General features: G+C 45.3%; 3 protein-coding genes across 3 annotated transcripts in view; 2 read left to right on the top strand and 1 right to left on the bottom strand.

The window, feature by feature from the left end:
- Window positions 1–7,257, bottom strand: part of NOXO1 (NADPH oxidase organizer 1) — a 36,551-nt gene extending 29,294 nt beyond the window's left edge. Inside the window, exon 1 of the mRNA XM_038419632.2 lies at window positions 6,997–7,257. The gene's annotated coding sequence lies outside the window, so the exon portion shown is untranslated. The remainder of the gene's footprint in view (window positions 1–6,996) is intronic.
- LOC119862627 (FAD-linked sulfhydryl oxidase ALR-like) lies at window positions 2,127–5,950 on the top strand. The gene is made up of 3 exons (XM_038419634.2): window positions 2,127–2,531; window positions 4,130–4,329; window positions 5,722–5,950. The coding sequence occupies exons 1-3, from the start codon at window positions 2,127–2,129 to the stop codon at window positions 5,882–5,884; spliced, it is 768 nt and encodes a 255-aa protein (XP_038275562.1). The 3' UTR covers window positions 5,885–5,950.
- A 961-nt stretch (window positions 7,258–8,218) lies between the features above and the next one.
- Window positions 8,219–14,157, top strand: GFER (growth factor, augmenter of liver regeneration). The gene is made up of 3 exons (XM_038419147.2): window positions 8,219–8,717; window positions 9,540–9,751; window positions 11,978–14,157. Exons 1-3 carry the CDS (start codon window positions 8,505–8,507, stop codon window positions 12,138–12,140), a joined length of 588 nt encoding a protein of 195 aa, XP_038275075.1. The 5' UTR covers window positions 8,219–8,504; the 3' UTR covers window positions 12,141–14,157.
- Window positions 14,158–20,789: the final 6,632 nt, after the last annotated feature.

The raw sequence follows: 20,789 nt of genomic DNA, 5'->3' as shown, positions 1-20,789 counted from the left end.
TCCAGGCTGAGGTTGGTGGTGGGATGGAAATTGTTGAAATCCTGGTGGAATTCCTCAAGGGCTTCTTTTCCATGGGTCCAGATGATGAAGATGTCATCAATGTAGCGCAAGTAGAGTAGGGGCATTAGGGGACGAGAGCTGAGGAAGCGTTGTTCTAAGTCAGCCATAAAATGTTGGCATACTGTGGGGCCATGTGGGTACCCATCGCAGTGCCGCTGATTTGAAGGTATACATTGTCCCCAAATGTGAAATAGTTATGGGTCAGGACAAAGTCACAAAGTTCAGCCACCAGGTTAGCCGTGACATTATCGGCGATAGTGTTCCTGACGGCTTGTAGTCCATCTCTGTGTGGAAGGTTGGTGTAGAGGGCTTCTACTTCCATAGTGGCTAGGATGGTGTTTTTAGGAAGATCACCAATGGACTGTAGTTTCCTCAGGAAGTCAGTGGTGTCTCGAAGATAGCTGGGAGTGCTGGTAACGTAGGGCCTGAGGAGGGAGTCTACATAGCCAGACAATCCTGCTATCAGGGTGCCAATGGCTGAGATGATGGGGTGTCCGGGATTTCCAGGTTTATGGATCTTGGGTAGCAGATAGAATACCCCAGGTCAGGGTTCTAGGGGTGTGTCTGTGTGGATTTGTTCTTGTGCTTTTTCAGGGAGTTTCTTGAGCAAATGCTGTAGTTTCTTTTGGTAACTCTCAGTGGGATCAGAGGGTAATGGCTTGTAGAAAGTGGTGTTGGAGAGCTGCCTAGTAGCCTCTTGTTCATATTCCGACCTATTCATGATAGGTTTCTCCTATCCAGGGTTGGATGAGCCTATCAGTGAGTCTTCTCATTGGCTTCAATGGGCTTTGGATCAGGCCCCCAGAGAGGGTAAAGGCTCTGTACTGCCTGACTTGTACGGAGAGACTCCGCAGACAGACTTTGTTTCTTCACCTGGTTTTTATTGTTGTTTCAGCTGTCTTGAAATGGGAAGAGCGGGGATTTTGCTCATCAGGAAGAACAGGGTTTGTAAAATTCCCTTGGGTCTTCAAACCAAACCTCCTGGAGGTGTGCAGAACTTTCCTCCACTCAGTCCAGCTAGTGTATCTTTATCTACTCCCACACATGTTAGTGCTGGGATCACAATTAAACTTTGGGCAGATCAACACACACACTAATTGGTCCTGTCTTGCATTAATGGTTTTTCTGGTGTCCAGCCTACCTGTGTCCATTCTTAGCCGATGTCAGGAAGCGCAGTTAGGTGATGGGATACCCGGACTGAATAGTTCTACAACATATTCTGCTCCATTGTCCATTAGCATTTCTGTAAGACTAGCTAAAAGTTTCCTGCGGGGAAACCAAACGTATATCTGCTCACCAAGAAGGGAAGAGTATAGTTAGTGGTTAGAGCAGGGGACTGCAAGTCAGGACATCTGGGTTGTACTCCTGGCTCTGCCACTTACTCACTGTGAGGGTAAGTCATTTCAGCTGTGCCTCAGTTTTCCTACTAGTAAAATGGAGAAACACTTCCCTACTTTTCTGGGGTCAAAGGTTGCATGGGCTAGCTAACTATTTATACAACACACAACATGGGCTAGCTAACTATCTATACAACACACTTCCCATAATTATGCTGGTTCTACAGATTTGGCTACGGAGGGGTGAAGTGACTCCCCAGAGGTCATTGAGTGAGTTAGTGACAGAGCCAGGAATAGATAAGGAGAGACAAAGCTGTATCCACCCAAACAGCTCCTTCCATCTCCCACATGACTCACCTGCTCATGCCAAAATGTAACCACCAGTCCCAAGGAGGCATTGTGATGTCAAATAACGCTGTCATCATATTCCACCCTGGACTGCCACAGCATCCATGGCTAAGGGCTAAGGACTGTGTAGGAGCCACATCAAGTCTATACAATTAACTCCCACCCTCTCCATCAGTCCATCATTGTACTGATCCAGCCCTAGGGCAGGAGCCAGGGAGATCGTTCTGGACAGGCCCAGTACAACTTATAAACAAATTTAGCGTATTGTTTCCTTTGACTGCAGGATGTGAAGGGGGAAGACAGATACTTATTTCACCCTCTAAATAGCAGCGTCAGAGGTGAAAGACTCATTTTGTGGCCTCAGTTTAAAAACCCTCTTTCATGGCACCGCCACAGCAGACCAAGCCTTTAGCACAGGGCAAGCCCAGGAAAAAGAGCCACCTAATGCTGGTGTTTTACTGGAAAAAGAACAAGCAAGGGAAGAAACAGCCCTCTCCTCCCTCAGAGCCTTCTGCATCTTCACCTTCTCCTAGTCCCACTGAGACCAGTGCCCCTAGCAGCAGCACCCAGCCCAACGTGCCCGGTGGATCTAAGATGACAGCACCCCGCAAGAAGAAAGGCAGCCCAGCTTCGTCTAGCTGGCCTGCCCCAGAGAACAGAGCTCTGTCTGGCCTCCTGGGAGGAGCCCCATTTGTTGTGGCTGAGAATAGGTTCAAGAGGAAAGACTGCCCAGTCTGCCAAGACTCCACGGGCAAGAGGAAGAGGGATTCGGGTTCAGCAGCCAGGGTAAGGACAATTGGACAGCGCAGGTCTGAGCAGGACTGAGTAAGGGGCTGGGGAATTTTCTTGTCACCGCATGGGGATGGTTGAAGGGGGATCAGAAATGGTCCCTGAGGAATAATTGATGGAAGGGGGATCATTTCACCGACAGGAATGGGTGGGGGAGGGCAGCCTCCCAAGGAAGGGATAATGGGGATGCCGGGGGGAAAGTTGGGATTAGCCCAAATGAGTGGCTGGTGGGGACTATGAGTGGGTGGCATTGAAGGACAGGAATTGGAGGCTGGGCCCCACATGGGAAGAAGGTAGGCATTCCAGATCCAGAGAGAGAATGCCATGCTTCTATAGATGTTCCGTGTCTGTAATATTCAAAAGAGGCTGCTTCAACGAGAGCCAGTGCTAATGTGGGAAGCATGAACTACCTATATAGCAATTGCATATCTAGAAGTCACACCCCGCTAACCTCAAGAATAGCTGATGACTGATGCAAATCATTCTGAGAGCCTGTATGACCTCCAAACCCCTCCCCACCAAATGGCCACTCACCTTTTTCTTTACTTCCCACCCCCATTCTCTTCACTTTCTTCCTCCATTCCTGGGACATTTCATATTTGTCCTCAAAAACTGCCAGATTAATTTCACCTTATTTGCAGATCCTTACAGGGACTCTTAGCTTTATAGATGACCCAGCTAAGGCTGAGCTACAAACCCTGTGATTGTTAACCATCCTCATACAGTTTGCAGGCTCCACATTCGCTCCTGGTCAACTCTTCCTCCTCTCCTCTGGGGAGAAAAATTCTTGTGTTTCAGTTCAAACCCTCCAAACAAACTCATCTAGCCAATGCATTTAAATGAGGCTTCTAGGTACTGGAAGTATTTTTCTGTGTCTTCAGAGTCCCCAATAAGAGCTTTGGACGGTTAGGAAATGTCTACAGTACAGCAGCCCAGGTCCAATGCTGCAGCTGTCCCTCTGTAGCACTGTAGTGCAGATGCTTCCTACACTGACCGAAGGGGTTTTCCCATCACTGTAGGTAATCTACCCCCTGGAAAGGCAATAGCTAGGCTGATGGAAAAATTCTTCCATCATCCTAGCTGCACCTACAGCAGGGGTGAGGTCAACCTAATTATGTCACATAAGGTGTGTGATTTTTTTTCCCCCCACAGCCCTGAGCAACGTAGCTAGGTTGACCTAAGTTTTAAGGTATAGACCAGGCCTGGGGTTCTCTCATAAATCCATATTGTTTGGGAGTTTAAATGTCCTTGTTTTTTCCCTTAAATATGGTGCTAGGCCAGGGGTTCTCAAACTTTTGTATTGGTGACCCCTTTCACACAGCAGCCTCTGAATGTGACCCCCCCATATAAAAAAATGTTTTAAATTTATATTTCACACTATTATAAATGCAGGAAGTGAAGCAGGGTTTGGGGGTGGAGACTTACAACTGACGACCCCCAGTAATAAACTTGCAACCCCTTGAGGGGTCACAACCCCCAATTTGAGAACCCCTATGCTAGACTGAACAAGCTGATTTAAATGCAAGCTGAGTGGAAAGGGCTGTTCTATCACAATCTTAATGTGCTTGCAAATCCTTTGGCTTTCCTGATCCCAGGTTAAAAAGAAAGTGCAACCATCAAACTGTCCACTCAATACAGAAGAACTGGGGCAAAACACATGGGCTTTCCTTCACACCATGGCAGCATATTACCCAGATCATCCCAGCAACACCCAGCAACATGAGATGGCTCAGTTCATTGACTTACTGAGCAAGTTTTATCCTTGTGTAAAGTGTGCAAAAAATTTAAGGAAAAGGTGAGTCCTTGTGGAATAAGATCTAGTCTGCTCACAAACATGCACCTGTTTAACTAAACCAATGCTAGACTTAAATAAAAATATCCAGTTAATCTTAAACCTGTTTTTGCACTGGTTTATATTTAAATTGGTTTAAAAAAAATCACACCTTACATGAAACTAGTGCAACCCTGCATATAGACAAGCATTAAGACAATCTACATGCAGGAAGCTAGTTTCAGGCAGTGGTCTCTGTTAATGTGGGATGTAAATCAACCTGTTTCCCAGGGGTGCAGATGCCTTTTCACCATCCCCAAATGATATATTCTGTGTTTAAATGCATCATAAGACATATCACGAGTAGCACACAACTCCTGAGACAACACAGGCTCTGTGGCGGGGAATCCTGTTGCTCACAGGAGCGAATAGACCTGAGCGCACTCTTCCAGCAATGGTGTTTTCAGTGCTTTTGAATGGGTTCCAGTTTATCACAATCTGTGAGAACCCGTTACAGACACTGTGGATACAGTCAGCCTGTGTCATGCTGGGGAAAACAATGACTTTCAGCTTCCAGAAACAACCTCTACCCTGCAAGTAAAATGATCAGTTCCACAAGCTTAACGAGCAGAAAGCAGGTAAACATTTGAGCAAGGCTGGTATATATTCCCTCCTCTAGAGGGCAGTGTTACACCTACTGTAAACTGGAGCCTATTCATTACCCACAATGGGAATTATATTAATTATTATTATTATTGTTATGATTACGGTAGCACTCAAAAATGTGCTACGTGCTCTCTAAGTATAGCTATGAAGGCTTAGCCCTTGCCAGTCAAGTGTACGAAACCAACGAGGAGAAGGCGGGGGTTTGTATTGGAGACATAGAGACTGATTTTGTAAAAACAAATTACAAGGAGCCCGTAATACACAACATCAGCTAAATGTTATCAAATCTGCCAACAGGTTTTCTCCTGTAAGATGCTGATCAATGGGGATATTTTAAAGTATTAGTGAGCCCCGAGAATGTGATTGTTTTTTCAGAGGCAAAGCAGTTTGGACAGAGGCATCCAAACTCTGTCTAGCTTGGGGAGCATCAATAACTTGCCAGGAGCCTGAAGGGCTATAAAACAGAACAGATTGCAGAACCTCATCACTAATGAGAGTTATCAGTTATTAAGATATGGCCTATAGAAGACAAGAATCTGCATGGTGTGTTTCACCTTGGTGAGTTGAGGTTGCTCAGAGCAAGATGGACCATATATTTTCTGTAAGAACAATTTCTGTATTGAAGATGGGAGTGGCCTCTGGCCACCTCTATAAACTCTGCAAGCACTTTAGCGACTCCTTGTTTGGAAAGTAAAATCAGTGATTCTGGACTGGAGTAAGTAGTGTTTTGATTCTTTTCCATCTCTGCAGCTTAAGCATAAAAAAGCCAGACACCAGCAGCAGGAAGAAGCTATCCCAGTGGATGTGCCTGCTTCATAATGATGTGAACAAGATGTTGGGCAAACCCGAGTATGACTGCTCCCAGATGGATGAACGCTGGCGAGAGGGCTGGAAGGATGGCTCTTGTGTCTAGTTTATGGAGATGCCATTGGAAATAAGACTGATGTTATTATGATTTAAATACAATAAGAATTGAACCTGGTGCAATATAATTAAAAACAATACAAGTAAACATATGTGTACATGTGTCCTAAATGGCTTTATTTTCTCAAGAAGCTTCCTATTTTCACCTGCAACTCAGAGAGCTCATTCCCCAGCTGAATTCTCAGGGGACGAACCCAATTTTAAGTGATTATGTTGCTGCTAAGACTAGGACTTTAGGCCAGTCATGGGAACACGGTCATAAGTCATGACAGAAATTGTGACAAGTTTTATCAGATCAAGCCTTTAAATATTCCAAAAGTCCACTGATGTCAACATGTTAATAAATATTTAAAGGAGCATGACCTTAAGTTGTGTTTTCCTTCTTTTTGTTTCCTTTACTCAGAGATGCCAGCATCTCAGCCTAATTAATGGGAACTGAAATAATGAAATCACCTTTAGCCTCAATTAAGTTTTTGAGAACATGGGGGATTGTAACATTTTTGTTTAAAAACTTAAACATGGGGCTCTCCCTGCTAACTACAAACATGGATTTACATGGTTATCCTGTATTGTACATGCTCAAACAGTTTTATTTTCTAAATCAAGCAAAGACACAAAGCTTCAGCGAACATCTCATCCAAACCAAATTTCAAACTTCAGCCATTTTGGGTAGCCCTGTCGAAACCTTGGATAACCAGAATTTTGTAAATGAGAAATTTTTTTGTTTTTAACCTATGACAAGAAATGGATGCAAAGATTTTATTCAAAAATCTGTCTTTATTGTTCAGATTCTCACTACAGACAAATCTGTATAGACTCTTGTGGATTCTTTTATCCTGTTAAAAATCAGTCTGTCTATGGGCCAGATTCAAAGCCCATAAAACAATGGTTCTCAAACTTTTATTTAAATCCATGGACCACTTGAAAATTGCTGGAGGTCTCAATAGACCATCTAATGATTTTTCCAAATGTTGTTTGTACTGTTAGCTAACTACTGTAAAGTGCTTTGGATAAAACTATATAAAAAAAACATAATAACTAAAAAAAAAGCATTCCACAAATAAAAGCACACAACTCATATTTTAACATCAGTAGTCTTACCTTTCTAATGCAATGAATGTGCCCTCTCTCCTACACCACTGCAGGAGCCTCCAAGTTGAGGCTGGGAAGGACAGCAACCACAGAGCTGAGGTTGGGAAGGAGGGCTGTCTCTCCCCAACAACCGCAGCCCTGGAGCTAGGGAAAGTCACCTCTTTCTCTGGCCGCCGCAGCCCTGCATGTCCCAAATTTTCTCCACTCCCTCTTTTCACACCACTACCCTTTCCCACCTACCCCTTATCCCACCCACAAGGCCACCATCTCACCTTACATGTGCATCTTCTTCAGGGTCCAGGCACCTAATTAGTGGAGCCACGCCTCCACTAATTAGGTGGTGGCCCTTCATTCTCTTGTGTGTGGCCACCCAGGCCCACACCTTAGAGGGAACTGTCTGCGGACCAGCTGAATGGAGCTCGCAGACCACTGTTAGTCCGCAGACCACAGTTTGAGAACCTCTGCCATAAAAGACTATGGGAATCTTTCTATTGAGTTCAACAAGCTTCCAATTAGGTTCTATAGATTTAATAAATCTAAATATTTCTAAGGCACTTAAATGGTGGGGGAAGCCTATGCTGTGTACCAACTAATTCCAAAAGTGAGTGCTTACATGATTATGCCAGCCCTTGGTGCATGTTAGTGAATGTTTCTATTTTTTCCTGTCTGTTAAATTGGGAGGGGCACGGAATGGGCATCTGGGCGAACAGATGTTGGTGCTCAGCTTTAAATGCATGAGCAGCTCTACAGGTTCAACAGGTCAAGTATGCATAATGCATCCGATGAAGTGAGCTGTAGCTCACGAAAGCTTATGCTCTAATAAATTTGTTAGTCTCTAAGGTGCCACAAGTCCTCCTTTTCTTTTTGCGAATACAGACTAACACGGCTGCTACTCTGAAACCTGTCTTCTTGCTCTAACAGACGGAGGAGTTTGTTGACACCCCTGCACAATAGCCGTAGCAGGGTCGGTATCACTAATATCTCCCCTGATCGATTTCCGTTCCTCTCCTTGCGAACTCAGCCCTGCCCTGAGGGCCTGATGCTAAGCCCATGGAAGTCCTTTGCACTGATTTCAGTTTCCCGTGCAGTGAGCGGTAGCTCACGAAAGCTTCTGCTCAAATAAATTTGTTAGTCTCTAAGGTGCCACAAGTCCTCCTTGTCTTTTTGCGAATACAGACTAACACGGCTGCTACTCTGAAACAGGTCAAGTATGTGTGTGAAGGATCGGGGCTTTAGACTCCTCTGGCTTCAGTTTTCATGGTAATTTCTAGTTTTCACTCTCTGTAGCAGCTGCTTTAGGGTGGGCCAAGCCCAGGGGAAGGGGGGCACAGAACGCTGGGGTTTTACCACAGAAGGGGAAACCCCCAAGAAAAAGTTTCCCCCTTTTTCTTTTCCGTTTCCTTCGCCTCTTCCTCCCTTTCACCCCTCGCTCAGAGGCATCTCCCGCCTGCCAGGCCGCCTCCCCGGCCCGAGGCCAACAGTTGCAGCGGGGCGCGAAGAAGGCCACCCGGCCCAACATGCATTGCGGTTCCAAGATGGCGGCGCCCAGTGAGCGCCGAGCAAACCCGGCTTCTGGCCCGTCCGCCGGCCCCGGCTCTTTCCCTTTCCCCCTGCCCGGGCCGCCGGGCGCCGGGGCGGAGGAGCAGCCCAGGAAGAAGCCGTGCCGGGCCTGCACAGATTTCAGGAGCTGGATCCGGGAGCAGCGGAAGCAGACGGCCTCGCAGAGCGGGGTGAGGGGGTGGCCGGGGAGCGGCGCCCCCCTCCCCAGCGCGGGCGGGGCTGTGGGGAGAGATGAGCCCCAGCGATCCCCAGTCCCCTGCCGCCGCGAGGGGGAGAATGGTTCCCTTCACGAGTTCTCCACCCCCTGTAATGTGCCCCCTGGGAATGACCCCTCTCCCTACAGACAGTGTTTGGCAGGGGAGTACGAATGAGCCCCCTTTCCCCCTCCCCTCACTCAGTGATGGAGGGGGGCATATGAGTGAGACACCCTTCCCCGGGACTCCCCTTACAGGATAGTGGGAATGAGAATCTCCACCCTGCCTGCACAGCCTTTCACAGGCTATGGTTGACGGGGGTAGGAATAAGACACACTCTCAGCACTCCCTTTCATAGGCAGTGGTTGATGGGGGAATACGAATGAGACCCTCCCCCCCCCAACAAAAAAAACAAAACAAACTTTCTTTCACCGGCAATGGTTAACAGTGGAGTACAGATGACCCCCTGCCCAAACTCCCCTTCACGGGCTATGGTTCACAGGGGGTAGGAATGAGGCACTCCCCACCCAGAACCTCCCCTTCACAGGCCTTGGTTGATGGACAGAAGGCGTATGAGACAGTAGGCAAGTTACTTAACCTCTCTGTGCCTCATCAACAAAAAGGGGAGTAATCATATTTGTCCACCTCATTTAAGGAGGTGGAATTAGCTAATATCTGTATGGTCCTTGAATTGAAGGTGCGCTAGAAACAAAAGCATATGGCGTTAGTGTAAGGTATGTTAATTTTTTATCCCGAGTAGTAATGTGCACATATAACCCTCTTGTTTCTCTGACCCAGGAAGCATATGTTGAAGAGGAGAAGGAGAAGCCTCCAGATTGTCCTTTAGACAGAGAAGAACTTGGGAGAAACACATGGTCTTTCCTTCACACTATGGCAGCATATTACCCAGATCACCCAAGCAATTCCCAGCAGCAAGATATGACACAGTTCATTAACTTATTTTCCAAGTTTTTCCCTTGTGAAGAATGTGCAGAAGATCTGAGGGAAAGGTGAGTCTTTAAAAAAATATATCTACAGGTAAGGGATCAACCTAAAGTGTTGGACTCTAATGGTCTGGTTTGCAGATCAACTTTTCCAGTAGTTGGTGTCTTTATGGCTATTCTGTATTGTGTATATATTTTTTTGCCAAAATGTAGTTTTTGATTGAATTAATCATAAACAAGGACACAGGACATACACATTCAGAGGACACACACACTACTGCTGTCAGACAGCACAATAGCTCCAAGAACTAGTGAAAGGAGTTTTGTTGTTTGCTGCTTTGAATCTGGCTCATAAGAATGGTCACACTGGGTCAGACCAAAGATCCATCTAGCCTAGTATCCTGTCTTCCAACAGTGGCCAATGCCAGATGCCCCAGAGGGAATGAACAGAACAGGTAATCATCAAGTGATCCATTTCCTGTCACTCATTCCCAGTTCACTACCCAAACTCTGCTCACTATACAAAATGTTCTTCTGAACCCAAAAGGACAGCCACATTGCCAGGTCAATATTAGGTTGGTCAATATTAGGCTTACCCAAAATACTAAAGGATTGGCTGGCAGTGTGGTGTCTAAAACTAAAGGTATATTATAAAGAAAAAAGAGAGAATGAGAAAATAGTTGTTAAATGGTAAAGCAGTTAGGTACATACATAAGACTATAAAGTCCATCTATCAAGTTCTTAGCAGTGTTGGTGAGTTCACTGGCTTGAAAGTCCCTCTGGAACATGTCCACAGCTTGGATGGGTTATTCAGTCCTTTGTTCAGAGCTTCGTTTGTGGAAAAGTTACTCCAGAGGTAAGAAGCAGCAATGAAGACAAAATGGAGAAGATGCAGCTACTCTTTATATTCTTTTGCCATGTGGCTTGTACTTTTTGTCCCAAATACAAAATTCACAGCACATGGCATGGAAAAGCCTTTGAGTTCTCTGTCCACAGGCAAGCCCCTACATATCTTGCTGACTCATAAGGTGTATCCCCAGGCTTCATTCCATGGCTTCATTGTACTGCTGATGACAGACTAGGCAGTGCTGATGCCAGTCTGTCTGGGGGTGTCGCCCAGAAACACAGCACAAGTTTTGAAATACAGATATACCATACATATCTATAACTCACAATAAAAAGGTAATACAAACATATAAATAAGATTATCTTACTTGGCCAATCATAACATTTTAACAGATACCTTACATGTCATATCTGGTCAGATTTCTTGCAATTTTATAATATTGCTATTAACAATATAATAAAGTATTCCACATATTCCATACGGTGTCACGCAAAGCTAAGAATCTCTGGTATCAAATCAATATCCTAATCTAGCAGGAAAAGTGAACTGCATGAAGAAGTTTATAGAAGTGTTTGCGTACTTCTTTCAAAAGGGAACTAAAGATTCAATACAGAGCTTCATATTTGTTACGTGGAGATGAGAAATCCTCTTGTCTTTCACCGGAGCAAAGAGATCTTAAAAAGCTACTCCAGTAATGATATTTTTACTGCTTTGGAGGGGGTACCAATTTATCACGATTAGCAACTGCATAATGCAGATCTGTGGTTGTTAGCCAGCCTGTGTCACATTGGGGAAATAGAATCAATGATTTTGAGCTTCCAAAAACAGCTTTGCCTCAGTGACTGAAAGAATCAGCTTACGCTAGCTCAGGCAGCAGAAGGAATGGCTGAATATAACACATGAGGAGGGCTGATATATATTCTGTCTGCTAGAGGGCGGAGCTCCATCTTCCGTACACCCAAGCCAATTCATTATCCTCAAATGGAATTATCTAGTGCAAAAAAAAGATAGCTTTGTATTTGAGAGCTCGTTAGTGACTAAAACACCTTGATGGAGGCCAACATAGAAAAGATGTTCATTATTATTTTCTTAATTTGCCAAGAGATTCTCTCAAATCAAATTATTTGTGAGCCTGAATACTTTTTGCCATGGATAAACTGTTTTGACTGGCATCTAATTTTTTCCCAACCAAGGATGTGACTGATAAGGAGCTTCAGGAGTGCACCTAACTCACATGCATCCATGTCAATTTCAGAGTTTATCGTGGAGGTGCAGCCTGCAATGAATACAGATCTCAGTATGCTGGCCTTTATGGTCTCTGTGAGATGTCTCAAAATAGAAGATGAGGGAGGCTCTGACCATCTGCGGGCCACACACCTGCTTTGGAGCGTGAAATCAGTGCCTATAAAGTAGTAAACAGCATTTGATTCCTCTTCCCTCTGCAGATTACGCACAAATCAGCCTGATGCCAGCAGCAGGAATAGTTTATCCCAGTGGCTGTGCCTGCTTCATAATGACGTCAACAGGAAGTTGGGGAAGTCTGAATTTGACTGCTCCCAAGTGGATGAACGCTGGCGAGATGGTTGGAAAGATGGTTCCTGTGACTAATCTATAGAGACTCTACAGGAAATCAGACCAATTCTAATATAATAATCATCCCTGATGTGAACTCAGTACAAGGAGATGCAGCTAAATAGTCTGTATGTTTGGTTGACATGACTTGTGGAAATAAATGTGTCTCCTGTTCTAAAAGGCAACTCAGAGATCTCATCCCAACAGAATATTGTTTTAGGGGGTAACTAATATATGGTCATGTAGCTGCTGGGACTGGAACCATACATGTTCCACAGGAACTGCCGGAACCTTGCAAAACTCTGTCACTGTGACAGTTCACAGTACGGAAAAGTCTCTCAATTTCTATAGTTCTAGGGGCACCTTGTGACTGCTGTTCCTTTCACTTTTTACATACTCCTAGGCTCCTCCTCTTCTACATTTTTGTTTATCCGCAAACATTACCTTCAAGTTTTAGGCAGTGCCTTTCTTCCTCTATGTCACTTCAGCCTGTTCTGATGGTCTTACAACTGGCAGCACCACTACAAATCCATAAATCGGCTCCATTCTGTGCCTATCATGTCATCCTTGATCTCTTCTTCCAAAGTCTATGAGCTGTTGTCTGTTAATGCTATTTAACCATTAATTCACCTTGCTGAAAGGCCTCAAGGCAGAGAGATTTTATTTAAACATTAAAAATCATGGAATCCAGGTCTCTCATTCCAGCCATGATAAATATCCTAATTTTGTATGTTCCTTTGTCTAATCTTCCAAGAGGGCATTGCAGGAAGAAAAAAGAAAGAAGCACAAAAACCTCAAGTAGAACGAATGGCACAAATTAATTAGCTGAATTTTAAACATTGTGATTTGATTGCTAATTGTTTGGGCTCATTGGGAGCATGATATAAGAATTCCCACGGAACCACCTGCTTTTAAAGTATATATTTTTAATCTCTGCTGTGAACTTTTGTTGTTTGTAGAAGTGGTTGCAATGATGTGTGTGTGTGTGTGTGTGTTATCTGGTTGTAATGAAGCCAATTCAGATGAGTTTTATATAAGAGTGGTAAAATACTGCCTGTGTTCTGAAATCCTTAATAGATAATAACAGACTGGACTGGTCTGTATGCTCCTAAGGTGAAATTCTGCCTTGGGCAGACCCTCTGCTCTAAAGTTCTGTGTCTTGTTAGACAGTCTTAAATAATATCTAGGGCTCTAGGCCCTGGATTGTGGACTTAAAGTGGTGCATGGTGTGAAATTCACCCCTAGTAACTGGTCAAGTTCTATAATGTGTATTGGGCTTCTAGGTCTGCACTACTGCCTCAGTATATTCTTGAATGGAGTGTGTGAGAGAATATTTCAGATGAAAGTGAAATAAAAACAGGTAGTTTAAAATACTTTAAGTTGCTTTGCTGGGCTTTGTCTATGTAGACAAATATAAATTGTTAGAATTATTGCAAGATAGTATGCAATCTTTAATATCTTTTTTCCTTAAATTTATAAGGATTTCTCAGTACTAAATGGTCATGTGACATTGTGTGAAATGTGACACTATCTTCTGGGTCTCTTTTCTGCTGATGCTTTAAAATTGTTAGAGCGTTTTTGGTGAGCATCCTCAGTGTGTCGTCTTATGAGCTATTTCAACATAAGCAGTGATTTATGGAAGTAGATTGGGGCTGGCATGGAAATTGTAATGGGTGGTGTCTCTGTAAGTGAAGGGCGCTAATACCTTCTATTAGCAAACATCTGATCCCAAGACTATGGTACCAAGGGCTCCTTGGAGAACATGTAAACAATCAAAGCTTTGAGTGCGTTCAGATGATTTGACCCTATGTTACCCTTTCAAGCCAGACCTGTTAAAACAATACGATACTGTGTTTTTATCCAAGTTAGTTGCATTCAGCAGGCGGTGTATTTTATCTCACTGTCTGCAATATTGATCCTATGTGTAACCTTTCACGCTAATTAAACTGAAGCTTGATTTCATATCATTTTTATGATTTAACTGAATTGGGACTTCAGGACATGAATTAGGTTATTAAAAAAAGCTCATTAAAAGTGTCTCAGTGTATGTTTAGCTTCTTGGAACTAATACATTCCAAATATCTTAACCTCTGAATCAAATATTTACAATAGTGTGAAATTCATACCTGTGCAGAGGGTCAGCACAAGGCCTATGCACCACTAACATCCCTCTGCAGACCTCAAAACAGTGCTTAAATCAATATCCTCAGTTAACATTTGCCTCATCAGCAAATTCTGGCTTCTTGTTTGTTAATAGGGCAGATTGTAACTGCGCGGACTGGTTAGCTGGTAACAATAGCAAAAGTTAGTGTTCTCTTCTATAAAAAGAAAAGGAGTACTTGTGGCACCTTAGAGACTAACAAATTTATTAGAGCATAAGCTTTCGTGAGCTACAGCTCACTTCATCGGATGCTATGTTTACACTCTACAGGATTGCTTTGGTTTGTCATGTATTTTTCAGGCCTATTTTCATATCTGTGGTTTTGCTCCATGGTGTTTTTTCCTCATTGTAGGTCACATCTAACATTTTGATCTTATTTGTGCAATTTCTTTAAGATGTTTGTAGTCATGTAGGGAGGGAAAAAGCATGAGTTTTTAGTTTTAATGCATATGGTGCATGTAGTTCTAAGAATCAGTATTCCTATCTATTTCCTATTGATATTAAAATAGGACAAATTATTTCACCTCTGATTTCTCCACTCCATGGAGCTTTATGAAGAGAACAGATCTCCTGGCCTGCGTTTGTATTACCATCTGAGAAACAGTAAGTGGAATTGAACACACTCCACGGGGTTATTGGAAGGCATCATTAATCCAAGTAAAGTGCTGTGATTCCCTTCAGTGAAAGGGGCCATAGACATGAAGTTATTCTGTAGGCAAGGTTCTTGCCTGTCAATTTTTGCCCTAATTTGGCTAATGGTGGAGTACCTGCTACTCTCATTGACTCAGAGGGAGACAAATTGTGGATTCAACACACCCTTTCAGGATCAGACCTGTAACTGTACCACAGAACAACTGAAGTGTGGCAGAACTCAAGCAGACAGGTGTCCAGAGTTTTCATCCATAGTGGCTAGTAGCCAGTGTAAAGGGGATAGTCATGTTAACTACATTCAAGCTAGGCTGAGGAGAGGCAGGTGCTCCTTAATGATCACCTGGGACATAATTCCAACACTGCTCCTTGCAGCATTTAGCATCAAAAAATGTGCTGCTCTCACTGGCCAGTTTGCATTCACAATGGTGGTGGGGCTTGCAGAACAGAGATCACAGAGCAACAAGGGAATCATCTGACTCCTGAATAAGGCAGCTCTGCCTCCCCTTGCTGGTAAGTAATCTGTGGGGATGCTGACTGAAGCTTTGTGAGGGACAATGTTTAAGGGTATGTCTACACTACGAAATTAGGTCAAATTTATAGAAGTCGGTTTTGTAGAAAGGGTTTTTATACAGTCGAGTGTGTGTGTCCCCACACAAATGCTCTAAGTGCATGTAGTCAGCGGACTGTGTCCACAGTACCGAGGCAACCGTCGATCTCCAGAGCTTTGCACTGTGGGTAGCTATCCCACAGTTCCCGCAGTCTCCACCGCCCATTTGAATTCTGGGTAGAAATCCTAGTGCCTGATGGGGCTAAAACATTGTCGCGGATGGTTCTGGGTACATATCGTCAGGCCCCCCCTTCCCTCCCTCCCTCCGTAAAAGCAAGGGCAGACAATCGTTTTGCGCCTTTTTTCTTGAGTTACCTGTGCAGACGCCATACCACGGCAAGCATGGAGCCCGCTCAGCTAACCGTCACCGTATGTCTCCTGGGTGCTGGCGGACGTGGTACTGCATTGCTACACAGCAGCAGTTTTTTGCCTTTTGGCAGCAGACAGTGCAGTATGACTGGTAGCCGTTGTCGACGTAGTCCTGGGTGCTCTTTTAACCAGGCGCCTGGGCAAACATGGAAGTGACTCAGCCAGGTCATTTCCCTTGTTTCGTCTCATGGCGATTGAGTCCTACTGGCAGTACACTGTTTTTTAATCTGCAGCCAGCAGAAGATGATGGCCAGCAGTCATACTGCACCGTCTTCGGCCGAGCACCCAGGAGGTGATGATGGCTAGTGGTTGTACTGCACAGTCTGCTGCCAGCAAGATGTATAAAGATAGATGAAGTGGCTCAAAACAAGAAATTAGACCAGATTTGTTTTGTATTCATTTTCTCCTCCCTCCCTCCCTCCCTCTGTGAAATCAATGGCCTGCTAAACCCAGTTTTGAGTTCTGTCCTTGAGATTCTGAGTTCTATCCTTGAGGCGGCCATTCAGTTTCTCGCAAAAGCACCCCCTTGGTTGGTTTACAGGGAATTAAAATCAACACTGTAAGCCATGTCATCAGTCGCCCCTCCCTCTGTCAGGGCAACAGCAGACAATCGTTCTGTGCCTTTTTTTCTGTGCAGATGCCATACCACAGCAAGCATGGAGCCTGCTCAGATCACTTTGGCAATTACGAGCTCATTAAACACCGCATGCATTATCCAGCAGTATATGCAGCACCAGAACCTGGCAAAGCGAAACCGGGCGAGTAGGCGACGTCAGCGCGGTTACAAGAGTGATGAGGACATGGACACAGACTTCTCTCAATGCATGTGCCCTGGCAATATGGGCATCATGGTGCTAATGGGGCAGGCTCACGCAGTGGAACACCGATTCTGGGCCCGGGAAACAAGCACAGACTGGTGGGACCGCATAGTGTTGCAGGTCTGGGACGATTCCCAGTGGCTGCAAAACTTTCACATGCGTAAGGGCACTTTCATGGAACTTTATGACTTGCTTTCCCCTGCCCTGAGGCGCAAGAATACCAAGATGAGAGCAGCCCTCACAATTGAGAAGTGAGTGGCAATAGCCCTGTGGAAGCTTGCAACACCAGGCAGCTACCGGTCAGTAGGGAATCAATTTGGAGTGGGCAAATCTACTGTGGGGGCTGCTGTGATGCAAGTAGTCAACGCAATCAAAGATCTGCTGATATCAAGGGTAGTGACCCTGGGAAATGTGCAGATCATAGTGGATGGCTTTGCTGCAATGGGATTCCCTAACTGTGTGTTGGGGCCATAGACGGAACCCATATCCCTATCTTGGTACCGGAGCACCAAGCCAGCGAGTACATAAACTGCAAGGGGTACTTTTCAATGGTGCTGCAAGCACTGGTGGATCACAAGGGACGTTTCACCAACATCAACGTGGGATGGCCGGGAAAGGTACATGACGCTCGCATCTTCAGGAACTCTGGTCTGTTTCAAAAGCTGCAGGAAGGGACTTTCTTCCCAGACCAGAAAATAACCGTTGGAGATGTTGAAATGCCTACAGTTATCCTTGGGGACCCAGCCTACCCCTTAATGCCATGGCTCATGAAACCATACATAGGCAGCCTGGAGAGTAGTCAGGAGCTGTTCAGCTACAGGCTGAGCAAGTGCAGAATGTGCATTTGGACATTTAAAAGTGCGCTGGCGCAGTTTACTGACTTGGTTAGACCTCAGCAAAATCAATATTCTCATTGTTGTTACTGCTTGCTGTGCGCTCCACAATATCTGTGAGAGTAAGGGGAAGGCGTTTATGGCGGGGTGGGAGGTTGAGGCAAATCGCCTGGCTGCTGGTTATGCACAGCCAGACACCAGGGCGGTTAGAAGAGCACAGGAGGGTGCAGTGCGCATCAGAGAAGCTTTGAAAACCAGTTTCATGATGGGCCAGGCTACGGTGTGAAAATTCTGTTTGTCTTGAAGAAACCCCCCGCCCCTTGGTTCACTCTACTTCCCTGTAAGCTAACCACCCTCCCCACCTCCCTTCGATCACCGCTTGCAGAGGCAATAAAGTCATTGTTGCTTCACATTCATGCATTCTTTATTAATTCATCACACAAATAGGGGGATAATTACCAAGGTAGCCCAGGAGGGGTGGTGGAGGAGGGAAAGACAAGGCCAAACAGCACTTTAAAAGTTTAAAATTTATTGAATGCCAGCCTTCTGTTACTTGGGCAATCCTCTGGGGTGGAGTGGCTGGGTGGCCGGAGGCCCCCCCCACTGCGTTCTTGGGCATCTGGGTGAGGAGGCTATGAAACTTGGGGAGGAGGGCGGTTGGTTACAAAGGGGCTGTAGCGGCGGTCTGTGCTCCTGCTGCCTTTCCTGCAGCTCAACCATACGCTGGAGCATATTAGTTTGATCCTCCAGCAGCCTCATCATTGAATCCTGCCTCCTCTCATCACGCTGCCGCCACCTTTCAGCTTCAGCCCTCTCTTGAGCCCGCCACCTCTCTTCCCGGTCATTTTGTGCTTTCCTGCACTCTGACATTGTCTGCCTCCATGCATTCGTCTGTGCTCTGTCAGTGTGGGAGGACAGCATGAGCTCAGATAACATTTCATCGCGAGTGCATTTTTTTCACCTTCTAATCTTTGCTAGCCTCTGGGAAGGAGAAGATCCTGTGATCCTTGAAACACATGCAGCTGGTGGAGAAAAAAAGGGACAGTGGTATTTGAAAAGACACATTTTATAGAACAATGGGTACACTCTTTCACGGTAAACCTTGCTGTTAACATTACATACATAGCACATGTGCTTTTGTTACAAGGTCGCATTTTGCTTTCCCTCACCGCGTGGCTAACAGCGGGGAACATTTCTGTTCAGCCATAGGCAAACAGCCCAGCAGGAACGGGCACCTCTGAATGTCCCCTTAAGAAAAGCACCCTATTTCAACCACAGGTTTCAGAGTAGCAGCCGTGTTAGTCTGTATTCGCAAAAAGAAAAGGAGTACTTGTGGCACCTTAGAGACTAACAAATTTATTAGAGCATAAGCTTTCGTGAGCTACAGCTCATCCGATGAAGTGAGCTATAGCTCACGAAAGCTTATGCTCTAATAAATTTGTTAGTCTCTAAGGTGCCACAAGTACTCCTTTTCTTATTTCAACCAGGTGACCATGAAAGATATCACTCTCCTGAGGATAATACAGAGAGATAAAGAACGGATGTTGTTTGAACGCCAGCAAACATACACTGCAATGCTTTGTTCTACAATGATTCCCGAGTACGTGCTACTGGCCTGGAGTGGTAAAGTATCCTACCATGGTGGATGGAATAAGGCTGCCCTCCCCAGAAACCTTTTGCAAAGGCTTTGGGAGTATATCCAGGAGAGCCACGAATGCCAGGGCAAATCAATCATTAAACATGCTGGCTTTTAAACCTTGTATAGTATTTTAAAAGGTACACTCACCAGAGGTCCCTTCTCCGCCTGGTAGGTCCGAGAGGCAGCCTTGGGTGGGTTTGGGGGGTACTGGCTCCAGGTCCAGCATGAGAAACAGTTCCTGGCTGTCAGGAAAACCGGTTTCTCCGCTTGTTTGCTGTGAGCTATCTACTACCTCATCATCATCATCTTCCTCATCCCCAAAACCTGCTTCCGTGTTGCCTCCATCTCCATTGAAGGAGTCAAACACAGCTGGGGTAGTGGTGGCTGAACCCCCTAAAATGGCATGCAGCTCATCATAGAAGCGGCATGTTTGGGGCTCTGACCCGGAGTGGCCATTTGCCTCTCTGGTTTTCTGGTAGGCTTGCCTCAGCTCCTTAAGTTTCACGCGGCACTGCTTCGGGTCCCTGTTATGGCCTCTGTCCTTCATGCCCTGGGAGATTTTCACAAATGTTTTGGCATTTCGAAAACTGGAACGTAGTTCTGATAGCACGTATTCCTCTCCCCATACAGTGATCAGATCCCGTACCTCCCGTTTGGTCCATGCTGGAGCTCTTTTGCGATTCTGGGACTCCATCGTGGTCACCTCTGCTGATGAGCTCTGCATGGTCATCTGCAGCTTGCCACACTGGCCAGACAGGAAATTGAAATTCAAAAGTTCGCAGGCCTTTTCCTGTCTACCTCGTCAGTGCATCTGAGTTGAGAGTGCTGTCCAGAGCGGTCACAATGGAGCACTCTGGGATAGTTCCCGGAGGCCAATACCATCTAATTGCGTCCACAGTACCCCAAATTCAACCCAGCAAAACAGATTTTAGTGCTAATCCCCTTTGTCGGGGATGGAGTAAGGAAATCGATTTTAAGAGCCCTTTAAGTCGAAAAAAAGGGCTTCGTCATGTGGACGGGTGCAGGGTTACATCGATTTAACGCTGCTAAATTTGGCCTAGTGTAGACCAGGGCTGAGATTTTCCCAAGGATTAACTGTTTCTGTGTAGCATATTGGGTGTAAATATTCTCCTTTACAATTAGAGCCCTGGGGATAGTTATACCTATTTATACCTTTGTCAGCAAATATAAGAATCTTCTCTTCCCTGCTGCAGTTTCATGATACCCATCTTGCACTGATTGCTGCAGACAGGGACTATGCTCTATGCTTTTAAAAAAAAAAAAAAAAAGTGCTGGTTTCCTAGCCCTACAAGCCTCTTTTGCCTACAGCACAGGGGATGGCAATGCAAGCTCCCGCACCATTGTGCGTTGATGGGGAGGGTCTGCTTGCAGGAATGAAAGCACAAGCTCTGTCTCCATGGATATCCAATACCCAGCACTTCTGTGGAGACTGCCAGCAAGGTAGTTGTGATGTGGGCAATATCCACTGGGAATGAAAACACTGACTCCTTCATGTCGATCACCAAGCAGCTAATAGGTTTAGGGCTGTTGCTTACTACTAACCCAGGTCAAATTTGAATCGGTGCTCACACTCTATTACTAATCCC

Source organism: Dermochelys coriacea, chromosome 10 (genome assembly GCF_009764565.3).
Source record: "Dermochelys coriacea isolate rDerCor1 chromosome 10, rDerCor1.pri.v4, whole genome shotgun sequence".
Classification (NCBI taxonomy): domain Eukaryota; kingdom Metazoa; phylum Chordata; order Testudines; family Dermochelyidae; genus Dermochelys; species Dermochelys coriacea.
Note: the sequence above shows the minus strand (reverse complement) of the source record. Positions and strands in the feature narration are given on the sequence as shown.